This window comes from Alexandromys fortis, unplaced genomic scaffold, assembly GCF_014885135.2.
Source record: "Alexandromys fortis isolate MF-2015 unplaced genomic scaffold, M_Fortis_MF-2015_v1.1 scaffold_75, whole genome shotgun sequence".
NCBI lineage: Eukaryota > Metazoa > Chordata > Mammalia > Rodentia > Cricetidae > Alexandromys > Alexandromys fortis.
In genome coordinates, this window is record NW_026067956.1 from 1100703 (window position 1) to 1124326 (window position 23624).

The 23624-nt window shown below is 46.8% G+C and overlaps 1 protein-coding gene across 1 annotated transcript; it reads left to right on the forward strand.

The window, feature by feature from the left end:
• Positions 1–11429: 11429 nt before the first annotated feature.
• On the forward strand, positions 11430–21975 carry Pnoc (prepronociceptin). Its single transcript, XM_050152113.1, has 3 exons — positions 11430–11555; positions 18765–19155; positions 21890–21975. Exons 1-3 carry the CDS (start codon positions 11430–11432, stop codon positions 21973–21975), a joined length of 603 nt encoding a protein of 200 aa, XP_050008070.1.
• Positions 21976–23624: the final 1649 nt, after the last annotated feature.

Consider the following 23624-nt stretch of genomic DNA (forward strand, 5'->3'; position numbering starts at 1 on the left):
AACTCAGCAGGTTTTGCATCGCCAGTGAAGGGAGTAATTGCAGGAATTAGACGTTAGTGGAGCCTGAGAATGGAGCTGTCACCAAGCAATTCCATCTTCAATCAATCAGGTATTTATCAGCTACACCCCACCAGGCAAGGAGAGGCACAGGGGCTCTATAGATTCAGCAGAGGTGCTAATAACAGCACTTTACTTGGTGCAATGATTTACGCACTTCGCACCCATTATCTCCAGCAGCAACCCTGGAAGGCAAAAATCATTATCTCAGAGTTGCAGGAACAAGACCCCCGATGCAGCAAGCAAGCCCAGCCCGGGGCAGCCGTCCTAGGTCTGGTGCTCGCTCCCCTTAAGGTCTGTGGGGCTGGTAAATGAGTTGCAGGCACGTTGCAGGCACACAGCACAGACGGACAGGAAGCAATTCAAGATAATGGGATAATTCAGGACTGGGTGGGATCAGTCCTGCACTTGTGGTCCAGAGAGTCAATGTTGGAGGACCTTGAGGAAGGGTATCTTCCTCCAAGGACTGAGGCCAGTGGAAAGACGGATGGAATCAGGATGGACCAGAGGTCTGAAGGCAGGTAGGACAAAGGCACAAAAGAAAGGCAAAAGAATTAGCATTTCTTGAAGTCACGAAAGGCAGGCAGTAAGATAAACTTGGTTATCTACTTATTTCACACACACACACACACACACACACACACACACACAGCAACAATGAGAGGCTGGATCCTGTATTGTGTACTTGTAATGATGTGGTTCCAAGACCCTCCCCCCGACTCCTCAGCTCACACAGACCATAAGGAAATGTCTAAGTCTCCTGCACTCTGGGTCATTAGGTATTTTAGGAAAGGATGAACTCATCTCGGAAAATGAGAGGCTTCAACACCTCAGCTTTTGGGGGTTTGGGTTCTTGGGAACTCATTAGGCAAATGGGATCTTTGAAATACTTCTCTTCCGATGCTTAGAGCTGCTCCCACCATCTCACATAGACCATGCAATTCTAACCACAAACTCTAGCTCTGAGGTCCAGGGCACACCAATTTGGGGGGGGGCGTGGGGGAAAGGGGACACAAGTTGATCTTCTGAGCATTGTCACCCTCCATAGGCTACAATCACTTTAATCATGGACTTTGCATGGTCCTGGGTCTGTCAAAATCCTGGCAGCTGCTTGGGCATTGCAGTAGCATAGACCAGCCAGGTGGGAAAAGCTGGACATGCCTCCCTGACAGGCAGCCAAGGCTCTGCAGCCTGCAGCGTCATAGTCAGCCTCCCTTCTCCTCATGCCAGTCCTGTGATCTTCCCCCACCCTCTCCCCCCATTCATCCCTTCATTCATCCAACTGGGAACGTGCGTAGTGTCCCTGATAGGAGCCGAGCACTGCTTGTGCCCTAAGTGCAGAACTGTCCGTCATCAGCTTCCTCCCACCTCACAGCTTAAGTCTCAAAATGAGAAGGAGCCCAGACCAGTGGTCTCCAGAGGGGCTTACCCACCCAGATACCTGCTAGGTTACTAAAAATTGAGGTGTTAAATTATTTTTTTATTTGGACACACACGTGCACACGACACACACAGGCACATAAGAACACTTTCTCCTGCAGTCTTCACATGTGGAAGCCAGAGGTCAACATAGGGCTATTGTTCTCCACATTATTTGAACAGCATCTCTCACTAAACCTAGAGCTCCAAGTTTAGCTAGTCTGACGGGAAGCAAACCAGCAGCATCCACTTGTCTCTGCCCCCAGCCTTAGCACTGGGGTTAGAGGCACACAATGCCACTCCTAGATTTTTATCAGGGTTCTGGGGTTCTGAGCACATGTCTTTATGCTTGTGTGGCAAGCATGTTATATACTGAGTCATCACCCCACCCCCCAAATTAATTACCTTACTAAGTAATTAAGTAATTACCTTACTTAATTTGCACGTTAGTGGATTTTATATAATATATGTAACATTCATGGAGATGTTGGGAATGTGTATCCAAAACTGGTTCCTTGTGTCACCGTGGTTCATGAAAATTAATTCTTTATTTCAGAATAACTAGAGGATTTAGAATGTTTACTACACAAAGGAATTGTAAATGTTCAAGGCAGTGGATGTACCAACCACCCCAATCTGATTGTTACACATTGCACACGTGTGGAAATAACACCTGTACTTCCATAAATAGATATAATTGTGTCAATTAAAACTTTCTTTAAAACTGGTTGCTAGAGATAGAAAATTAAAGAAGCTGGACGATTATATGAGTCTAGATGTGTCATTCTCTTCATATCTGGGTTTTCTGATCATTTTTAAAAGAACCTAGAGTGAATTTATAAAAGTAAACAAAAGCTTTAAAAGTCCATCTAAACTATGCTGATAGAGTACGTGGTAGCATTCACCAGGATCAGGAAGGTGAATATTAAGAGCACTCCCTTGCGATGTGTGACAGCCAAAAGGACATGCATCTGACTTCCCTCCTGGCCCTTTGTGAGACCCAGATGCACTTTCATGACCTTCATTTGAGATTGTCTGGAGCCACTACTCTGTGATCTCCTCCCCTCCCCTTCTTTCTTCTCTTACGGGTAGAGGGCAATCCTGGCCATTCATAAAATAAAAGGGTATTATTAACCATCTCATGCAACTGTCTGTTTTAGAGAAAGAGAAACTGAGGCCCAGGAAAAGACAGTGTCATGCCTAAGATCTCACAAGTAGCAACAGAATCAGATCTAGAACCTAGGACCTTGTCTCCAAGCACAGGGCTCTTTCTCATTTACAGCTCTGCCTGAGCACCATTGGTCCACATAGTGTAGACGGGGGCCTTGGTCCACATAGTGTAGACATGCACCTTGGTTCACATAGCATAGACATGCACCTTGGTCCACATAGTGTAGACAGGGGCCTTGGTCCACATAGTATAGACGGGGGCCTTGGTCCACATAGTGTAGACGGGGGCCTTGGTCCACATAGTGTAGACAGGGGCCTTGGTCCACATAGTGTAGACATGCACCTTGGTTCACATAGCATAGACATGCACCTTGGTCCACATAGTGTAGACAGGGACCTTGATCCACATAGTGTAGGCAGGTTGTTTGGTCCACATAGTGTAGACAGATGCTTTGTGCCCTAACTCCCTTGTCCTTCCTCTTCTCTCTGAGTGGAAATTGAGAGCAGGAGAGAGACCTTTTAAGAGTAAATGCATCCATCACAGGAAAGAAAAACAGCAGTCTCCTGGGTAAAAACAAGCCATACTCTATATGGAAGTTTTAGCTGTTGTTACCCCAGAGGTTTTTTTCCCCTGGTGTATGAGAAACCCTGTCATTCTTTGATGTTTCTATTACAGAATGAGGGTGGGACTCCTTCCTCCTAGGAGCCTGTGTGGCCATATGTGGAATATCATTCTTTACAGGTTCTGAATGACCTTTCTCTACATCTCTAAGCCTGTAATCTGGTGGTAACATAATCTACCTTTCTGGGGTAAATACAGGTTCATGATGGTTAAGCAGTTTGCCTGGTTAATAAACAGCAGAACCCTGCCTGTGGCAGTTCAGAAAACCAGGGGATGAGGAACACCCTGCACGCCCTGCTGATGCATAGCCGGGAGGCTGTAAGTGCCTCCTGTCAAACCAGGACGAGGGACTGAGCCAGTCCTCCAAATGCATTCGCATGAAGACAGAACATCAGAGGTACCCTCAAAACCTAAGCTTGGGGGTCCAATCCCAGTTCTGCCGCTTCACAGTTCTCCCTTCCAGCCTCAGTTTCCTCAACTGTGACGTCGGCAGCGCTTAGCCATAGGGTGGAACCTCACAAAGCCATTGGCTCTCAGCAGCTTTCAGGCATGGGGATTCCTTCCCAGCAAGATTCCATCCCAGTTTGCTACTCTTTGCACAGCACAAACCTTGTATAGCATTTCTGGGCAACCAGAACACAGGTTCAAATACCCGAGTTTAAGTCCTAACTCTGCTGTTTATCATCTGGACCACCTTAGGCAAGCCACTTCATCTTTGTGAGTTGATGTTTATCCAAGAAAGGTGGGTAAAATTACCCCCAGGTGATAGGGGTGTAGGTAAAAATAAATATCATCTACAGCCTGTTAGGAACAGTATTCCCTGTGTGTCACCGATGGAGGTGAACCCCTTCCCCCCTCTTCACCAATAGTGCCCGGGTCACAGGCTTTCTCCTAGGTCAGGAAACGAAACAGGAGTCTCTCTTCAGCTCTCCGTGCACATGTTCTACTCCAACAGAAAAGCAGCTAATTGTGTTGCCCTGGGAGGCAAGAGTACATGCAAGTAGATTAAGACTAAATCACAGTGGTATCTTATCTTTATAAACAGCAAGGTGCAATCAAATTTATAAGGTGCCATTACTTAAATAAAAAGGTAATTAAACCTTTCTTTACTCTTTACAAAAGAGCCTGATTATAGGATTGCCACAGTGAATGGCTAATAGCTCTGGGCTCCGTTATGAAAAGGAAGCCATTAAAAACTCAAACATCCTCAGGTCCATTGTGCTTCCTGATGGCCAGTCACCGTTTCTGGATGATGAACAAATGTGGTGATGGTGGGGGGGGGGGTGCTTCTTCTTCAGATGGGAGAAAATTCATCTTCACCTTGCAGCTGAGAAGACAAAGGCTCTGGGGAGTAAATTCCGTCCCCCCAAATCACACCTTTACAAAGCATATGGCTTAAGCATAAATATGACTCCAGAATTATCTAAACTCTTTGGTTCCCTTCTCCTGGACATCAGTGTCTGTGCACAGTGCCAAGCCAGTGCACAGGTGGAATTTGGGCTTATTTTATTTCTTATTGGGGTGGGAGAGAGAGAGAGAGAGAGAGAGAGAGAGAGAGAGAGAGAGAGAGAGAGAGAGAGAGAGAGAACTTTTGGAAATAGAGTCTTACTCTGTAGCCCAGACTGGCTTCAGCCCTGCAGTAATCCTCCTGCTTCATCCTCCCAAGTGCTAGGATTGTAGGCATGTGCCACCACTGCCAGACATGTTGTCCAGGCTTCTTAAAAATCAAAAGAATGTTTGGAGTTGGGGCTGTAGCTCAGCTGGTGGAGTGCTTACCTAGCATGCATAAAGTCTTGCATTAGACACCAAGTACCACATAAACTGGGTGTAGTGGCACGTGCCTGTAATCCCAGCACTTGGGAGGTGGGGGTTAGAGGGTTAAAAGGTCAAGGCCATGCTCCTAGTAAAGTTCAAGGGCAAATTGAAGTCCATGGCATACTGTCTCAAAAATAAAATAAATCATTGCTTTAAATTTTTTAAAGCTTCTACTAGGCTTTCTATTTTTTAATATAATTTTATACAGCACACAATTGGATATTATGAGGAGACAAAAGAGCAAGATGTCCACTTTGTGATGTATTTCCACAGGTTTTTGCACATTTGTTTACACTGACCATACCTAAGAGCTGGCAAGCCACCTGTGAGATGGGATCCTGTTGTCATTCCTAGCTCATGGCTTTCTTGAACTTGCAGAAAGGAATGAGTACCAGCCAGTTATGGAAGGAAGGGTCTTATTTAGTAGCTGGAGCTGCTCGTTGAAGGGGATTGTGCAGGGGTGAGGGGGCACCCATCTGTGATTCCAGATGATGAAACTGAGGCAGGAGGAAAGTGAGCTGGAAGCCAGCAGGGCTACATAGTGAGACTGTTTCAAAGAAGAGGCGCTGCACACCCCCTTAACCCCTATCTCAGGGTGCAAAGGCAGGAGCATCTCTGAATTTGAGGCCAATCTGGTCTACAAGGTGACCTCCAAGTCAGCCAAAGCTACATAGTACATAGTAAGACCCTGACTCAAAAATAAGTAAGTAAATAAATAAATAAATAAATAAATAAATGTGGAGAGAGTGAAAGAGAAGGAAGAGAAAGGAGGTGAAGGAAAAGAAGAAGAAAGAGGAAGACTACAGAAGGAGAGGGAAGGAGAGGAGGAGGAAGAGGAAATTGAGGGCAGAAGCAAGGCCATAAGGAACAGACAGGACGAGGGTCTGACCAAAGCCAGGGAGATCTGAGTTCTCACCAAACTCCACCCCCAAAGGGAGCCAGCTGCAGAGGCTAATCGCCCCCGGACCGCGCCCCTAAATGCTATTTACCACAAATCGTGGATGCCAAATATCAGCCAAAACACTGACACGGGCTGCCCATCAAGTTGCTGGTGAAGTCCGTGAGTACCCTCAGCTGGGGCTTCTCATTAACACCTGTCACTGCTTATCAACTGGGCAAAGACTTGTATGAAACATTCCAGGCAGGAGCTAAAGGAAACGGCCCAGACCCTTTCTTCTGCGACATATGGCCACTGCCATCATGTGGCAATAAAGGGAATGACTGGGCTGTTCTGAATAAATCCTACAAAAAAAAAAAAAAAAAGGTTCCTAACAGAAATACAAAAGCAGAGTTTCCTATGAACACACACAGAGAAGCAATTATCAGATAATAATCGTGAGATAATAATGAGGATCACAGAGGCATGTTTAAGACTGCCTTGTGTTCTAGAATATTTATTTTGCCTAATAGCTAATGAGCTGCATTTTCAGCTCAAAGAAGCATTCCCATTGCTGGTCTGCCCACTCCTACTCAACCCTCGCAGACCTAGCGTGGGACACAGCCCATGTGGCCGGCCATCTAGTAGACATGCATCAGACTGTCTGCTTAGGATAACCTCTCACCTTACTAGGATGGCATAAAACTAGCCCTCTCTTCTCCCTGCTCAAACAGGACGATTCGCTAGTAAAGACTTTGTGGGTCCCAAGGCAACCTCTGTGCCATGGGCATGCTGGCCCCCCAATGAGGCAGTGACTCCAGAGTATTCCTCGGCCCCTCATTTGCAGGAAAGAAAGAAAGGTGGTCCCAGAGGTCTTCTGCTGTTTATCGTCGATTTTTCCCTGTGCAGATCCTAAAGTTTGTGTCCTAGCCTGGGTACCTCACAGACAGAGAGAATGATGGGACCGGATCTCAGTCCCCCAGGAAGTCCTAGGCCCGTGGGAGAAACCGAGAAGTGCGAGGTTCTAATGTGTGGATTACTGAGTGTAGAGCCGAGGGAGTAAGGATATAGGACCTTCAGGGTGAGAACTGTGCTCCACCCTGAAGTATTTGTCATACACTGGGTACTGTTTTAAATGTTTACAGACATGAACCCCCTGATGCTAGTATGATATAGTTGATATAATTCCTAAGATGGCCCTGCCTTTACAATGAGGAGCCCAGAGATTGCGTACAGCCAGCAAGTTACAGAACCAATGATCTGAAAGCAGAACTCCTCTCCCAAGATGATCAGAAGAGAAAACTCATATTATGCAACTTGACAGGACCATTCTGATTAGCCCATGTGACTGACGGGGCCCTGAACCCCACTTGTTTCTCTTGGTAACACACTGCCTTGGGATGCCAGAACAGTAGCAAAGACTGGTCCAGCTCAAGCCGGTCTAGTGATGACTTTCTGGAAGGAGATATTCCTGACATGGGGATACGATATTCTGATGAAGGAGACAGTCACTGGCGAGGCATAGAAACATTAGCAACCTGATATAGATGAGAGATGAGCTCTGGACCTGAAGCCAGGATGAGTGACCAGGGACAAGGCAAGAGCCAGTGGCCCGCTAAGTCCTTGGAACATCTGACAGCCATAGACATTATAATATTATTTTAAGAATGAAGTGGTATCATTCAATGGCTTGGAGGGAGGCCAGATCATTAGGTGGACTAATTAGGAGACGATTACAATAATAAGGCAATAAATCTCAACTAGATGCTTGTTGTTGAGATAAAGAAGGAAAAAAATTGCGTTTGAGAGACACTCATGGATACAGATGTCTGGGCGCTTTATTTGTTAGCCCAAGACATCCCTCATCTGAAGATAAAGGACAAGACCTGCTCCATCTGGACCAGGTCCCCTTACAGCAGGTGCTAACCTTGAAGAATGTGGGCAGGTTCCCCAGGCTACCTGTCTGCTCACCACACTCGCAGACTATGATCCCAGGTCTCCTAGGGTCGCCGTTACCAAACACTCATGTTTGACATGCACTACAAATGGAAACTCACTCACTTAGACATCTGCTAAGGGCTGGGAATATAGCTCAGTTGATAGAATGCTTACCTATGGAATGAAGCCCTGGGATTGAAACTCAACACTGTACAAGCTAGGCTTAGTGTACACCAGAGCCCCAGACCTTGGGTGGTGGAAATAGAAGGACTGAAAATTATTTACAGCTATATAGGGAGTCTGTGGATAGCCTGGGCTACATGAGACTCTTTCCAAAAAAAAAAATCTATTGAACAGCCTTTGATCATCAGTCCCTAGGTCTGAAACACTTCTTGATCTGTGAGAGCCCTGTGCTCTTCCAATGTGGCTCCCAGGAGTTTCTGTTTCATGTCCCCTCCTTACTCCTATGAACAGGCTCCTTCTCACCCACACCTCTCAAACATTGCCATGCAGACAAGTCACCTAGGAATATTACTGATAACACAGATCCTGAGGTGATGGTTGTGGGTAGGGCCCAAGACCTGCTGATTCTCAGAAGAGCCCAACAGACAGCCTTAAAAGGTAAATGCATAGATTTCTCAGAATCACCTGACGATAAAGCGATGAGAACAGTTGTTTTTAATTCTCTATGCAGAAAAGCCACATATAATAAAATGCACAGACCCTAAATATATAACTTGATGGATTTTGGAAAATATATATACCCCTTTCTGGGCAGTGATAGTGCACACCTTTAATTCTAGCACTTGGAAGGCAGAGGCAGGTGGATCTCTGTGAGTCTGAGGCTAGCCTGGTCTACAAAGCGAGTTCCAGGACAGTCAGGGCTACACAGAGAAATCCTTGAATGTCAGTGTTTCTAGAAAGTTTCTACTCAACATTAACTTCTGTATGTGCATGTGTACATATGTATATTTTATATATGTATATATTATATGTGTGTATGTATATATGATATATACACACAGAGACCAATAAAGAATGTCAATATTTCTGGAAAGTTTCCAATCAACCTTCATTTCTGTGTTCACACACACACACACACACACACACACACCTGTGGCCCCAATAAAGAATGTCAATATTTCCGGGCAGCAGTGGCGCACGCCTTTAAACCCAGCACTCGGGAGGCAGAGGCAGGCAGATCTCTGTGAGTTTGAGGCCAGCCTGGTCTACAAGAGCTAGTTCTAGGACAGGCTCCAAAGCTACAGAGAAACCCTGTCTTGAACCCCCCCCCCAAAAAAGTCAATATTTCTAGAAGTTTCCATTCAGCCTTCATTTCTGTTGCGATGACAAAATACCCTGACACAAAAAATTTCGAGGGCTGGAGAGTTAGCTCAGTGATTAAGATCACTTGCTACTCTTTGCTTCTCGCACCCACATCAGAGAGCTCACAACTGTCTGTAATTCTAGCTCCAGGAACTCCATTGCCCTTTTCTGGCCTCTGGAGGCACCACCATCTGTGTGGCTCACGCACAGAGAAATACATACATACACATAAATGAAAAGAAAATATTTTGAAAGCAACTTCTGTAGCTAACAACCCCAGGTTGCAGTCTTTCACCACAGAGACAGGGGCTTGCAGCAGCCAGTCACCTAGTCATGTAGAGCAGAGGGGGACAAATGCACCCTTGTTTACTTGCTTGCTCTCGGTTGACTTTCTCCTCTCTTATACTGATCAAGAATGCTTGCCCAGGGAATGGTGCCGCCCACAGTGGCCTGGGTCTTCCCACATCAATTAACAATCAAGGCAATCCCACAGACGTGCTCCTGGGCCAGCCTGATCCTGACTTTAGAACTCTCTTCAGGGGTGACTCTAGCTGTCAAGTTAACAGTTAAAACAAGTTTCCTGTTCCTCTTTCCATTCAATCCCAAGTAAAGATGGTTAAACCCAAAATGACATAGTCCAAGGGGATAGTTTTTTGATTCAAGAAGTTTGATCTAAGGAGGTTGTATTAGCATTTCTAGAGGAACAGAACTGATAGGACGAATATATACATATATATTCATATATATATATATATGGGATTGATTAAAGTGGTTTACAGGTTGTGGTCCAGCTAATTCAATAATAGCTATCTACCAAAGAAAAGTCTAAGAATCTAGCAGTAACTCAGCCCATGAGTTAGTCTTCAGTATAAACCAGGGGGCATGGGACCTACTTCTTCCTAGTAGACCCCACCTGCTACCCTTCACCAGCTCCCAATAATATCATCATCATATGCATTTACCAAGGGGTTAGCCTATTCATTATGTCTGCATCCTCAAGATCTCAGTCTTTCTAGAGATGCCAATCCCACAGGAACCAGAGGAGTAATTTACTAACATTCTACGTGATGTGGTGTGTGTGTGTGTGTGTGTGTGTGTGTGTGTGTGTGTGTGTATGCGCGCGCGCGCGTAGTGTGTGGGTGTGTTTGCACAGTGTGGAGGGGTGCTGATTGTGTGTATGGAGCCCCAAGGTTGACTTCAGATATAGTCCTTAATTATTAACTAGACTATATATGGAGAAGCAGTTTCTCTCGCTTGGACCTGGAGGCCACGGATTCAACCATTTATTTGCCCACCCTGTTCTGGTGACTCGCCGCCGTCTCCAGCTCCCACTGCCTTGGTGTTGCAGGTGGTCCACCAACCCCACTCCATGTTTGCTGAGTTGCATAGTAAGCACTTTACCCGCTGAGCTGTTTCCGCCACCTCCTTCTCTTTGTTTTTAGTCTGCTTAAGCTGTCTGCCAAGATTTGCCATCGTAGGATTCAACATACGGTCTCTGAGAAGACACAAACACTCAGACAGTAGCAGGAGCTCAGCTCTGACGGGTGACAGGCAGGGAGCATGGGAGAGCTCCCTGAAAGAGAACTGAAGGACAGCATTTGTGACCAGGCCAGAGAGGATGAGAGGAAGCATTTTAGTAGTGCATCTGCCTGCCTCTGCCTAACAAGAAATGGGGTGAGAGATGTATGCCACCACACTCAGCTGCTCAGCTGCTCCTTGAAAACCTTGGCCCTTACCGGTCACCTCTCATCTTCCTAGCAGGCCTATGGTAAGACATAGGCCATGCTTTCTCTTTTATGGTCATGGAAGCTGAGGTTTGAAGAGGTTGATTTAAAGGAATACATTAAACAGCTAGGAAGCAACACCTCTGGCCTCCAGGAAAGCTGTTTCCTACCCCACAACTCTCCCTGGAACGACAGAGGCCAGTCAAGTGGTAGGAGTCACAAGTGCTCGCCAGGGATCCAGACTACACACAGTATATGAATAAAAGCGGTCCTGGATGGCAGGACCAGGCCACCAGCACTCTCTACAATCTATTCCTTGCCAGGTGAATCTCAGAGCTGCCTGAGGAATCTCCTCGCTGAGGAAAGATGCTTGCCTCCCTAGGTCATGGGTTCCCCAGGGCGGACTAACCCTCTCCCCAGACGATACTAACTGGCATGTGTCCTCTGTGTGTTTCAGCCTCTTGCTTCCCACTGCTGCACCATGAAAATCCTGCTTAGTGACGTTCTGCTGCTGAGCCTGCTCTCCAGCGTGTTCAGCAGCTGTCCCAGGGACTGTCTCACCTGCCAGGAGAAGCTCAGCCCAGACCCTGGCAGCTTTGACTTGAAGGTATGTCTAGAATCACCCTCTTCCTTGATCTCTCCTCCCTTTGACTCCAAAGCAAATGCTAAATGCGACATTCAAGTCTCCCCCAGAGGTCACAGGACTTATGCAGTGTAGTATGACCAAGAGGAAACGGGTGGAGCTGAGCTGCATCTTCCGACTATGACCCCTGTGGTCCTCCCTCTTTACCATCAGATCCCTGTGATCCTCCCTACCACCAGACCCCTGTGATCCTCCCTACCACCAGGCCCCTGTGATCTTCCCTCTCTAATACCAGATCCTTGTGATTCCCCCCTCTACCACCAGATCCCTATGGTCCTCCCTCTCTACCACCAGACTCCCATGGTTCTCCATCTTTATCTTCCAATAAATATCTGTACATGATGCCCCTGACCCAATGTTATGCATAATACATGTATAGAAGGAAAATTAAAGTCTTCTTCAACCCCATGAATTAATCCCTTTTCTCTTTGCCATGACAAAAATTACTGAGACTTAAGGAAGGGTTTATGTTGGCTGACAGTCTGAGAGCACAGTCCATCAGGCAGGAGACAGCATGGAGGCAGGAACTTGAGTTGGGGAGCATAGAGATGAAGGCTGGGGTTCAGCTCATGTCTTCTTCATCCAGGCTCGGACTCCAGCTCTTGGGGTGGTGCTACCCAGACTCATGGTGGAGTTCTCAGCCTCAGTAGAATCTCTCTTGAAACAACCTCATCAACTGTGTCTCTTATACAATCCTCAACCCCTCAAGTTGACAATAAAGATCTACTGTTAGATTATATTTATATTATATTATACTCCAAAAACCAGAGAGAATCTTACTTTTCTTACTTTCTGTAGTGTCGCAGAATTAATATTCTCATGTTATTACCATTATTTCAAGGGCTTTCTTTCTATGAATATATAACTTACTCTCCAGTCCCTGTCTGAAGAACATGTATAGTATCATCCATTTTTTATACCGCAAATAATTTTACAATGAGCATCCAAAATGCTCTCTTGTGTTTTAAATTTCCAGCTTGAAGTACAAAACATTAAATTATTATTCATTAAATGAGCTGCTTTCTTACTCTTTTAATTTCAGCTTAGATAGAGATTCTCTCCTATGAAACGCAGAATAATTCAATTACTTTTTTTCCCTTGAAGTCAATAAAGTTGCTTTCAAGGCGCCGTGCTTCCAGCCCTCAGCTTACGAAACGAGCAAGTAATTGCTGTTCCTTAAAGCAAAGAGACAGACACGAAATCCAGTGTCGCTGGTACCCAACACACCTTGCTATCTCCAGGCTCCAGGAAGAAACGTGGCCACAGTCCCAATAGACAAGCACTACACTCTTGCAGGCCTGGTCGCACCTATCATCTGGGCAGGAAGGCACAGTCAAGCAATCAGGAAGGGCAGCCCAGATGAACCCTGGCAGGAATGTGTTTCTGATGCTCATCCATCCTACTTTCCTCTAGGCATCTGTCTACCCAGAGGGCATCTCATTCTTCAAGAGACATCTCCTGCTTCTCTTACCTGGCCTATGGGTCTCTTCCTTCTACCTACTCTTTCCCAGCCTTTTGTACTGGCCTCTGTTCCTCTGCCGAATCCCTCAAAAGGGATAGCAAGATGCATGTTTCTTGCCCCTCTGTCCCTCTTCTTCTGAGATGTCACTACTTCTGTTGTTTTTTCTCTCTCGGGCTGCAGGTAACTGTCAAAGGGGCCCCTGACCCTCTCTCACAGGCTCCCAGATCCAAGGCACTCTTTACAGCTCCCAGGGAACCCTGAATTTCTTTGCTGTCTTACTACCTTGCACCTGCCTCTCCCTTCCCCAACCCACCAAACCTCACTTGCACTTCAAGGCCAAAGCCAAGCTTCACATCATACCAAACACACTGTTCACTCACAAAGGGAAAAGGTGAGGATAAAATGGAGTTTGGATCTGAAAATACACAAGAGAATCAGAGATAAAGCTAAACAGCACACGGGAAGAAGGAAAGAGAGGCTTCTAGGAGACAGGAAGTTCTGGAGGGTGAGGCCAAGGTCAGGACCAGCCAGGAAGAGCTGCAGAGATGGAGTGGCCAGCTTACCACTCCACTAGACACGGTGGTGCTTGGAGACACAGAGCAGCTGCAGAGTTCCTGGCACTCTGGTTTGGGCACGAGAATGAGCCCTACAGGGTAGATTGCATGTGCAGCCCCACGAACACCCAAACTGCCTGTATCACACACAGATAGGGGTGGCCACTGTACAAAGGCTGAAAATTAAAACCACCAGGTTTGTTCTCTCCACAGTGACCTTTATTTTCAATATACATGCAGACTTAACCACCTACTCCCACACTGTCAGTTTCTTTAACCAATCTGACCATGAACTTCATGAGGAAATGAAATAAAATTCTTCTTCCCGGGGCTGATGCTCATGGGTTGAACTTATTCTGCCTCTTGGTGCTATTCCTCTAACCCCCCCCCCTTTGGCTAAGGTATGAGTTCCTTTGCTAACCTAACTAGGTACCCCAGCATGGGGCCCTGTATGTGGCCCACATCAGGGCTCAGGCACCCTGCCTTGTGGAAATTGTATGATTCTCAGACCAGCAGGCTCCTTGCTGGGCACATCCCGGCAGCCACTGTAAGGTCTCGCATTTGGGTCTTTCTCGGGTGGTGGAAAATTGAAAGTGTGCTTCTGTCCTTTCTCCATTAGCATCTCAGGTCTTTGGGGTCCAGACAATACTCACTTTACTTCCTAGAAACAAGTCAGAAAATGGATTGGTAAAAGCCTCACAGTTGGAGATAAACGCTTTGCAGTGCCTGACGGCCCCCCAAGGATTCTGTCGCTTGCTTGTTTTTCTCTTTCTAGTTCCTATTCCCTTTTAACCCATTTTAAATAGAACAAAATTCCAAAGGCATAAGCAACTGTGTCTCGTTTTCTGAGCCTGCCAATCTTGCCCACGTCTGCTTTGATGAGGGGAGACACACGTTTCAGCCAGGGTCACCTACCAGTCCCTCTACCACATTACATAATCCTGACTTGCTCCCAGGATCCTCAGGACACTTGGCTCCATCAGAAATTTTTCTATTTCTACTCCTGGTAGGTGGCCCAAATATGGTTGACTTTTTGTTAGACTATAATTTCGGTCAGCAAATGACTCACCCATGGCAGTGTCCTCTGGTTCTTCAACTAATTGTCGGTGGTACTTATTCCATCAGTTCAAGAGAAGAAACTAAATTCACAGAGTTATTTTAGAGTCCAAGACGAAAACAATACACTCTCAGAAAACGTTTTAGGGAAATGCATCTAAAATTCCTACAGCTGTTGCAATAGAAGCTGCCTCCTGGCATCTCTACCTGCAGCTAGTGAAAATTCTTTGCGGGTGATTTGCAACAGGAGCTCTTCTAATGGATTTTTCCCATAGTGTTCACCAGCTGCCCTGGATAGTGTCATAGTGTCTGCTTTTGAACACACACATATTCAATTATATATATATATATATGTATATATATATATTATAGAGAGAGGGGGTATATACACACAGTTGCCCATAGAAGCCAGAGTGGTATCAGATCCCCTGCAGCTGGAGTTACAGGTGGCTGTGAACCACCCATAAGTGCTAGTACCTGAAGTTGGGTCCTCTATGAGAGCAGTATGTGCTCTTAACCACTGAACCATCTTCCCAGCCTCTGAATTTATTTTTCTAAATTTTGCAGTGGTTACGATTGAAACTGCGACTCTGAATGACCAGGCAGGTGGCCATGGCTGAGTTACATCCCTAGCCATCCATTTGAATGTTTTGGCAAAACCTCCTAGAACAAACAGCTCCTAAGTATGGCTTAGCCTGAAACAGAAACCAAATCACGAAGTAGCTGTCGTCATTCCTCTCAAAGGACTAGTGTATCGGCCTAGCTTGATAAGCAGTGGGAGGCTAGGATGTAGACCTGACCTCTGTGGCTGGGTTACACCCTCAGCCTGTACCCTCACCTTTGATCCAGACATCCAAATGGACCTTCGCTCAGTCTCTTCAGGAGCCCAGCTTTACAAATCAATTTGGCGCCAGTCTAGGACTCCAGATGCTCCTCTGGCTTAATATAGCACTTTCATCATCATGGCTGCGGAAACGCATCCAGCTCACTTAATAAGCCACTAGCCCATCCCGGGGAAGCAGCTGATGAGGACCCCGGACCAGAGTCTTCAGCGTTAGGCTCCTATGCCCATCTGGCACTAAAAACGCGGTTGTACATTTAGACATCCCGGATTGGCCTCAGACCTTCTAGAGCGATCCTTGTGATGATGTGGTCAGTATCTAATTCATCTGGCGCTGTGTTGAAGCTTGGTAAAGACCATGGCATCTGGTTCGATCACAAATTTTCATTTTCTCACTGACAAAAATTCCAATTACCATCTGGAATTAGAAGGCCGGGAGTGCTCAGCTCCAGTGGCCTCTAGACGTGTCTCTTCTGCCTGCAAACCAAAGACGCAGACGATTCAGCGAGCATTGAGGGTTCCTTCTCTGCACAGGAACTAAGGGTATCCAAAGGTTGAGCTGCTTCTAGCCCCACCCTGGGATTCAGTGACCATCCAGTCTAGCCTAATTGTGAGCTCCAAGCCAGTGAGAGACCCTGCCTTGAAGGAACTGAATAGCATTCCTGAGGATGACACCCAGACTGTTCTCTGGCCTTCCCACACACACACACACATGCACGTTAAAAAAGACACACGTTATGACAGCCAAATGTGTCCAGAACTTAAAAGAATTTAATTGAAAGCCTACTAGTCACTATAAAGAGCAGATACTTACCCAGGACTCAAATATGAATAGGATGTGCCCCTAACTTTTTAGATAATGCTTCATAAAGTATTATGGATATATCTATCTATCATTAAAACATCCCCCTGGGTGGAATGCAAAGTTGGGTGGGAACACAGAGGCAAGACAGAGCAATTCTTCCCAAAAAAACAAACAAACAAAAAAGATAATAAGATAAAGAGACAGAATTAGAACATGTCCAGGTCCATGAGGTCAGTGCAAAAGCATCATTCTAATGGAGAGCAGATGGTGACAAAGGCAGGGAGGGTGTATGAGGTATGGGAGGAGCTCTCTGTGCCCAGGGGACTGTGAAGGAGAAGGACTTGGAAGTGTGGCGTACAGGTAGGCTGGGCCACATGGTACGATCACTTCTGTGTCCTGGTCAGGATTCTGGAGATGTTGTGAAGACAAGACAAGGTACCAGGCCGTTGTGGGCAGGGTATGATGTGACTAGAATAATTCTCCTAGACCTGCCAGGGCCGTGGCATGAATTTGAGTGGCAAAATGAGAGATGGGGAGATGGGTGGGAGGCTTCTGTCGTCTATAAGCGCTGACACGGTGGTAGAAGGAATGGAAAAAGAGGCGGGTGCACATACTGCACAGACAGGAGGATAGTAGGGAGAAGAGAGGCCAAAATGTACCCAGAGTTTAAAATCTCAGAGCTGGAGAGATGGCTCACTGGGTTAAGAGCGCTTCATACTCTTCCAGAGGACCTGAGTTCGGGTCCCAGCACTCACGTCTAGCAGTGTACAAACGGCTGTGACTCCAGCTTCAGGGGTCCTCTGCCGGCCTCCAGAGGCACACACCCACATATGTGCATACACACAAAAAATAATTTTTTCTAAAATTCAACTTTAGAATAACAAACCACGCCCAGAGAAAGCCAGAGAAGACGAGCAAAAGGGGCAGACTAAGCTGGTGTGATAATTAATTTTATCAATTTAACATAAGCTGGAATCACATAGCACAAGGATCTCAATAAGGGATAGGCTGTATCAGGTTGGCCTGTGAACATGTCTGTGGGGGATTGCCTTAACAGATGTGAGAAGACCTAGCCTTCTGTAGGCGGCACCATTCCCTAGGCAGGGTTAAGCACAAGTGAACAAGCAAGCACATAAGCCTGCAAACACTCATGTCTCTTGCTTTTGACTGTGGATGTGATATGACCTGTTGTCTCAAGTTCCTCATGTTGTGACTTCCCTGCAGTGATGGACTGCAACCTGGAATAAGACATAAACCCCTAAGTTGCTTTTTGTCAGGAAATTTTACCACAACAATAGAAATAAAAGTACAGGACAGGAGAGCTGATTCAGAGGTTAAGGGCACTGGCTATTCTACCAGAGGACCTGAGTTCAATTCCCAGCACCCACATGTAGGCAGAATACTGTATACATAATAATAAATAAAATCTTTTTGGAAAAAGAAAGAAAAGAAAAGAAAATGCCTTCATAAAATAGGGCTGTAGGCAAGCCTGTAGGGCATTTCTTAACTGGTGATTATTGTGGTGCCTTCCCTGGACTGGTGGCCCTGGGTTCTATAAGAAAGCAGACTAAGCAAGCCATGAGGAGTAAGCCAATAAGCAGCACCCCTCCATAGCCTCTGCATCCACTCCTGCCTCCAGGTTCCTGGCCTGCTAGAGTTCCTGTCCTGACTTTCTTCTATGATGGACTGTATCATGGAAGTGTAAGCCAAAGAAATCCCTTCCTCAAGTTGCTTTGGGGATGGCGTTTCATCACAGCAATAATAACCCTGACTAATACATCAGTAAAGTACTTGCTAGACAGGCCTGAGGATCTGTGTTTGATTCCCAGAACATATGGAAAAGCCGAGCATGGAAGCACATACCTGTGATCCCAACACTAGAGAAGCAGAGAGAGGAGGATTGCTGGGACTTGCTGACCTTCCATTATAGATCAGCTGGCTCAGGTCACCCAGGTCAATAACAGACCCGGGCTAAAAAAATAAAGTGGAGGGGCCGGCGAGATGGTTCAGGGGGTAAATATGCTTCTATTCAAACCCAGTGACCTGAATTTGATTCCTGGAAGCCACACAAAGGTAGAAGGAGACTCCACATAGTGTCCCCTGACCTCCACACTCACACACAATCATAATATTATTGCTGTTGTTGTTATTAATGAATAATTTATTATTATATACTAATCATTATTTTAAAGGAAAATGATATTGAAAATCAAATGGAGAGCGCTAGAGGAAGATAATCAATATCGATCTCTGGCCTCTACACACGCGTGCATACATACATGTGCACCCACACACATACATACACTGCTGCACAACACTTGAGAACCAGCACTTCAGAAGCACGTGACTCAGAAGCACGTGACTCAGAAGCACGTGACTCGGAACAGCTATAGATGATCCTAGCTCATCCCTGGCTCTATCCCCTTTTCTCTCCCTCCTGCCTGTGTTTTTGCAGGCATGCATCCTCCAGTGTGAAGGAAAGGTCTTACTCCGTCCTCTCTGGACTGCATGTGCCAAAGTCATGGCCAGTGACCCTGGGCAGCTCAACCCTGCTGACCCAGAGCTCGTGACCGCTGCTCTTTACCAGCCAAAAGCTTCGGAGATGCAGCATCTGAAGCGAATGCCCCGGGTCAGGAGCTTGGTGCAAGCGGCAGATACGGAACCTGGCACTGATGATGCCGACGAGGTGGAACAGAAGCAGTTGCAGAAGAGGTTTGGGGGCTTCACTGGGGCCCGGAAGTCGGCCCGGAAGTTGGCCAACCAGAAGCGGTTCAGTGAGTTTATGAGGCAGTACCTGGTCCTGAGCATGCAATCAAGTCAGCGCCGGCGCACTCTGCACCAGAATGGTAATGTGTAGCCAGAAGGAGCCCCTCCCAGCTGCACCGGCCACTGCAACCCATGAGTGAGTTGGGCACCAATTAGCAGGGGGCAAGAAGTGACCTCATATACCCAACTGTCCCAGGCCTAAAAACACATTAGCCAGCCCCAAACACACACACACACACACACACACACACACCACCCAATCCCTCTCTCTTTTCCCTACACACATCTCAAGAACTCCAGCTCTTCAGAGGCTGGATTGGTGAAGAAATTCACATCTCTGCCTCCTACCCATTTCTCCAGGGAGAAAGATTTTTCCCACCATTCTCCTTGAGGCTGACCACTCCCATTCAGACACTGGTTACCATGGGGATAATAGTAGTATGTTAAGATAACTAATTCCTTTATAGCTCTCCAGGAGCTTAGTTACTATGGGGACAGTTAAGTGGACCAATTCTAACCGTCAGTTACCATAGCAACCATTCAGCTCACCTTTCCTCGGAGACTTTATCTGCAAAAAAACATACCCAATAGCCAGCCCTCCTCTTAGCCATTTGCAAAAAGGCTGATTACCACTCTACTTCAAAGAGAGCTTATCCATCTCACCCTGCATCTCAAGGTGGCTAAACTCCATGGAAACCATTAATATTTCCCATTTCCCCCTGCCAAAGACCTTTTTGGGCCCCAGAGTCATGTTTTTTGCTCTTATTACTTCCACTAACAATTTGGCCATCCTGCACTTTGCCAAGGAAGGACCAGTATTGTGGTTTTGTTGTTTTTTTCATTAATGGCATCCTTGCTGAACCAGGACTGCAGAATTTGGTCCAATGGAGCTAGTAGGTGTTAGAATAAGGACTAAGGAATAATGAGTCTTCTTTTCTTCAGTTTTTTGGACTCGTCCCAGGATGCCTCTTGTGTTCTCTTCCTTTGCTCCCTTCCCACCCTCTGGTCCACACTTACACAGTCATATAAAGCCTCGGAGAACACACAGCAAAAGCCCAGTGACTGCCGGCTGATTCCAAATCCAGCTCTCTCCCGCCATCACCAGTGCATAACTAGGGAATGACATTAGGAATCAGCACAGTAGATTTAAGAGAGAGTCCAACTGTCGTCTGTGCTCCCTCCCCCTGTCCATACATGCCAGTGTGACCCTGAGCAGAGCCCCACCCATCTCCTGAGACAGCTTGGAAACACAGCCCCATGCAAAGCGCGAGTTAGCTGACCATATGATCCTGTCCCAACAGAAGCTAATTCCCGTCTCTGATGCAGAAGAGAAAAACACATGCATCCTCTCTTTTCTCCTCCCACACACCCAACATAATCATGTCGTTCATGGTCCTCTTTCAGGATAGAGTTATCCAATGCTAGTCTTTGGTGCCCACACTCTGGCACAGGGTCAGCCCCCAGGGCCCAAGCTGCTAGGTCCCTTGTTTGCAGCAAATTTATACCCAAAGATGGTCACATTTTTTTTTAGGTTGTGGGAGAAGGCCGCTGAATTTGTCTTCACAGAATGGTTCATCTCCAAAGATCCTGAGTGAACTTGCACTCCGTCCTTGACAAGCACCAGATTTCTTTCTAAGTCAGACCTGTCTGGTATCCAGTAGTAAATCTTCCAGAAGTAGCACGATTTTTTTCTAAGTCTTAATGGCATTCTCTACAGGGGCTCCTAAGGGACACCAAAGCCCATATGTAATTCTAAACCACAACAATATTCTTTACCTAAAGACAGTTTAAGATCAGTCCCATTAGCAAGAATCAATTTATTTGAAAGAAGAAAAAACTATTTGAGCCAGTCAATGGACTTTTCTGATTTTCTATTATACTTCCAGCTGAGAGGTGCTGTAGCAGGGCTAATAACCGGTTTCCGTCTGCTACTTTGCGCAACACGCAAAGTTCTTGATGGGAACATTAACCAGCTCATTTGGATATTATTAATGGCCGTCCTGCTGCCCTGTCACCAGCTCTCTCCCTCTCTCATCTGTGTGGGCACGGTGGTGAGTTCCAGAGTGGGTGTGTGTTAATGTGCCAGTCGTAGCCAACTGAGACCTTGGGCTTATCTACACACACACAGCCCAACTTGCCGCGTGCATGACAGAAATCCTTCCACTCCAGCCAGTTTCCATTGCTGTAGTTCTTCCTAGCGTTGAAGATGCCAACGCCAATCTATGCTCAGAAGATTGGAGTCGGGAGAGGGGGCCACCCAACCTGTCCAAAGCGTAATGACAACCTAGGAAGACGGGGCACTGCAGTGCAGACCCTGCCCTGGACAACACAGGAAGAAGAACACAGCAGGTCTTGGGGACTGCCTCTCCCGCTCTGACCTATCCTTCCAATGCTTGCTGCTGTGTCCGGCCTTGACCCTCTAGACATCAGTAGCACATTCATGACCCCATCCGTATTCTGCACATCTAGCCTAGAGAGCCTGTGTCACATAAGAGAACTTTGAGGACGCTGTGTTTCACATAGATGCTGAGAACCGGAGAGGGGATGAGTGGTGCTGGGAAAAGACTTGTCACTGGGCCTTTTAAGTCACTGCCCATCAGCCTCCCTTTCTATCCAACGCATCCCTCCTGTCAGCAGTAGGCAAAAGTGACAGGTAAGTGGAGGGCATTGAGTAAGGACCCCTTCTGGTCACTTTGGAATTTTTTCACTTGCTGTGGTGGCCCACTTTGGGTTGCTTTAGTCACTTGGGCAAACAGGATGGATGGCTTAGTGGACCTATTGGATTTGACATTTTGTTCCTTTCTGTCTCCCCAGGCATCCAGGTGACCCCCCGAACAGCATGTGTCCACACTCAGAAGTGCCGGCCGGGAGTCAGGATTCCTTCTTCCCTGAGGCATTGAGTACCCACAGCGACCCCCTGCCCAGTTGTTGCCCCCTCCCCATGGCATGTTTCACCACAACCCTGTTGCTACATCAGAGTGTATTTTTGTAACTCCTCCAGCTAACATTTCCACGGCCCCTTCTTCTCCCTCACCTTCCGCCCTCTTCTAGGGCCAGGGGAGAGGAATGTGAAATCAGACCCCGGGGTCTTGCGTTGCCACTGCCATAACCTGTTTGTAAAAGATCTGTTCTTTTTGACCGATCGTTTGAAACAACTCTCTCCATTAAACTTCTACTGAGCAAATGGTTAATAAACCCATTGGCTGTCTTTAAACGAGGCGAGGCGGCACAGTGCAAACACACACCACACCGTGAGAGCCAGGTGGGCAACTCCGGGGCTGGAAACTCTTAGACAGCTGTGGGGACCATAAAGTTGGCGCAAGGTGACACTGGGACATGACCACTGGGAAACGACCACGCCGAGGGCAACAGGCAAGGGCACTGTGAAGTCAGATGCAAAGGGCTGTGTGAACGCGTGAGCGGGTAGGTGATGGAGAGGGAGACAGCCATTCTCAACCTTTGCGTCCATCCGGCTGCTCCTGGACCCTACTTCCAGCTCTGGGCCCAGCAGGAACTTATATTTTTAACAGCTCCCAGGTGATGCAGAGCCTGGTGGTTTGGCACCAGCGGGTTGTGCTTTTTTCTCCATGTAACACTAAGTGTGGTAAGGTGTGTGACTATCGAAGTCCAGCCGGGAAACACGTTGGAGAACCCAATTGGAGGAACTGACCAGTTCAATATCTATGTAGTAGTCAGCTTTCATGGTCCATTTGCCCCTGCTGGAAGGACAGAATACAACTGTTTGTCTATAACCTCGAGGCACTAGTTCCAGGACCCCCTGTGAGTAGCAAAATCATCCATTGCGCAAAATAGCACATTTGTATATAACCTACATACAAGCTTCTGTGTATCAAAATTATTTCTATGCTCTCTACTATAACATAAATATCATGCACACAGTTGTTTTATTGTACTGTGTAGATACCAGTGGACAATTGCACCACAGAATGGGTAAATTATGAACAATGCCTAATTTACTCTGCTCACATTTCCTGAGGTCAAAAAGCAAAAGATTAAGGGGACTTCACTGTCCAGCAATGCTGAGACCCCAGCCCCGGAGATGGCTGCCAGGCACAGAAGCAGCTCTCCACTCCTCTGGCTCTCTCTTCCAACAGGCACACACTCCAGCTCCTGCCTTTCCTGAACAGGATGCCAGCTTAATGCAAAAATAAAATAAAAGATACCAGATCTCCTTCCCACACTCCAGCCACCCCCTTAAAATCTAAGAGCTGAGCAGGGTGGTGCACACCTGTAATCTCAGCTCTCAAGAGGCAAGGGGAGGCCATGCTGAACTGCATAGAAAATACCGGGGAGGGGAGGGGAACCAGATAGCTCTTACAAGGGCAGCACAACCCCCTTCATACTCCAAATGTCCTTAGAACACTTAAACACATCTCCCACAACTTCCTGTGGCCTGGCTTGACAGGCTCTTGGAATGATTAAAATTGAATAAGCCAATGTCTATGTGGGGGGGGAGGGGAAGGGGTCCTTTCTGCTTCTAGGACCCTGCCAACAGAAGCCAACTTAGCTAGCATCTGTCCACAACCTG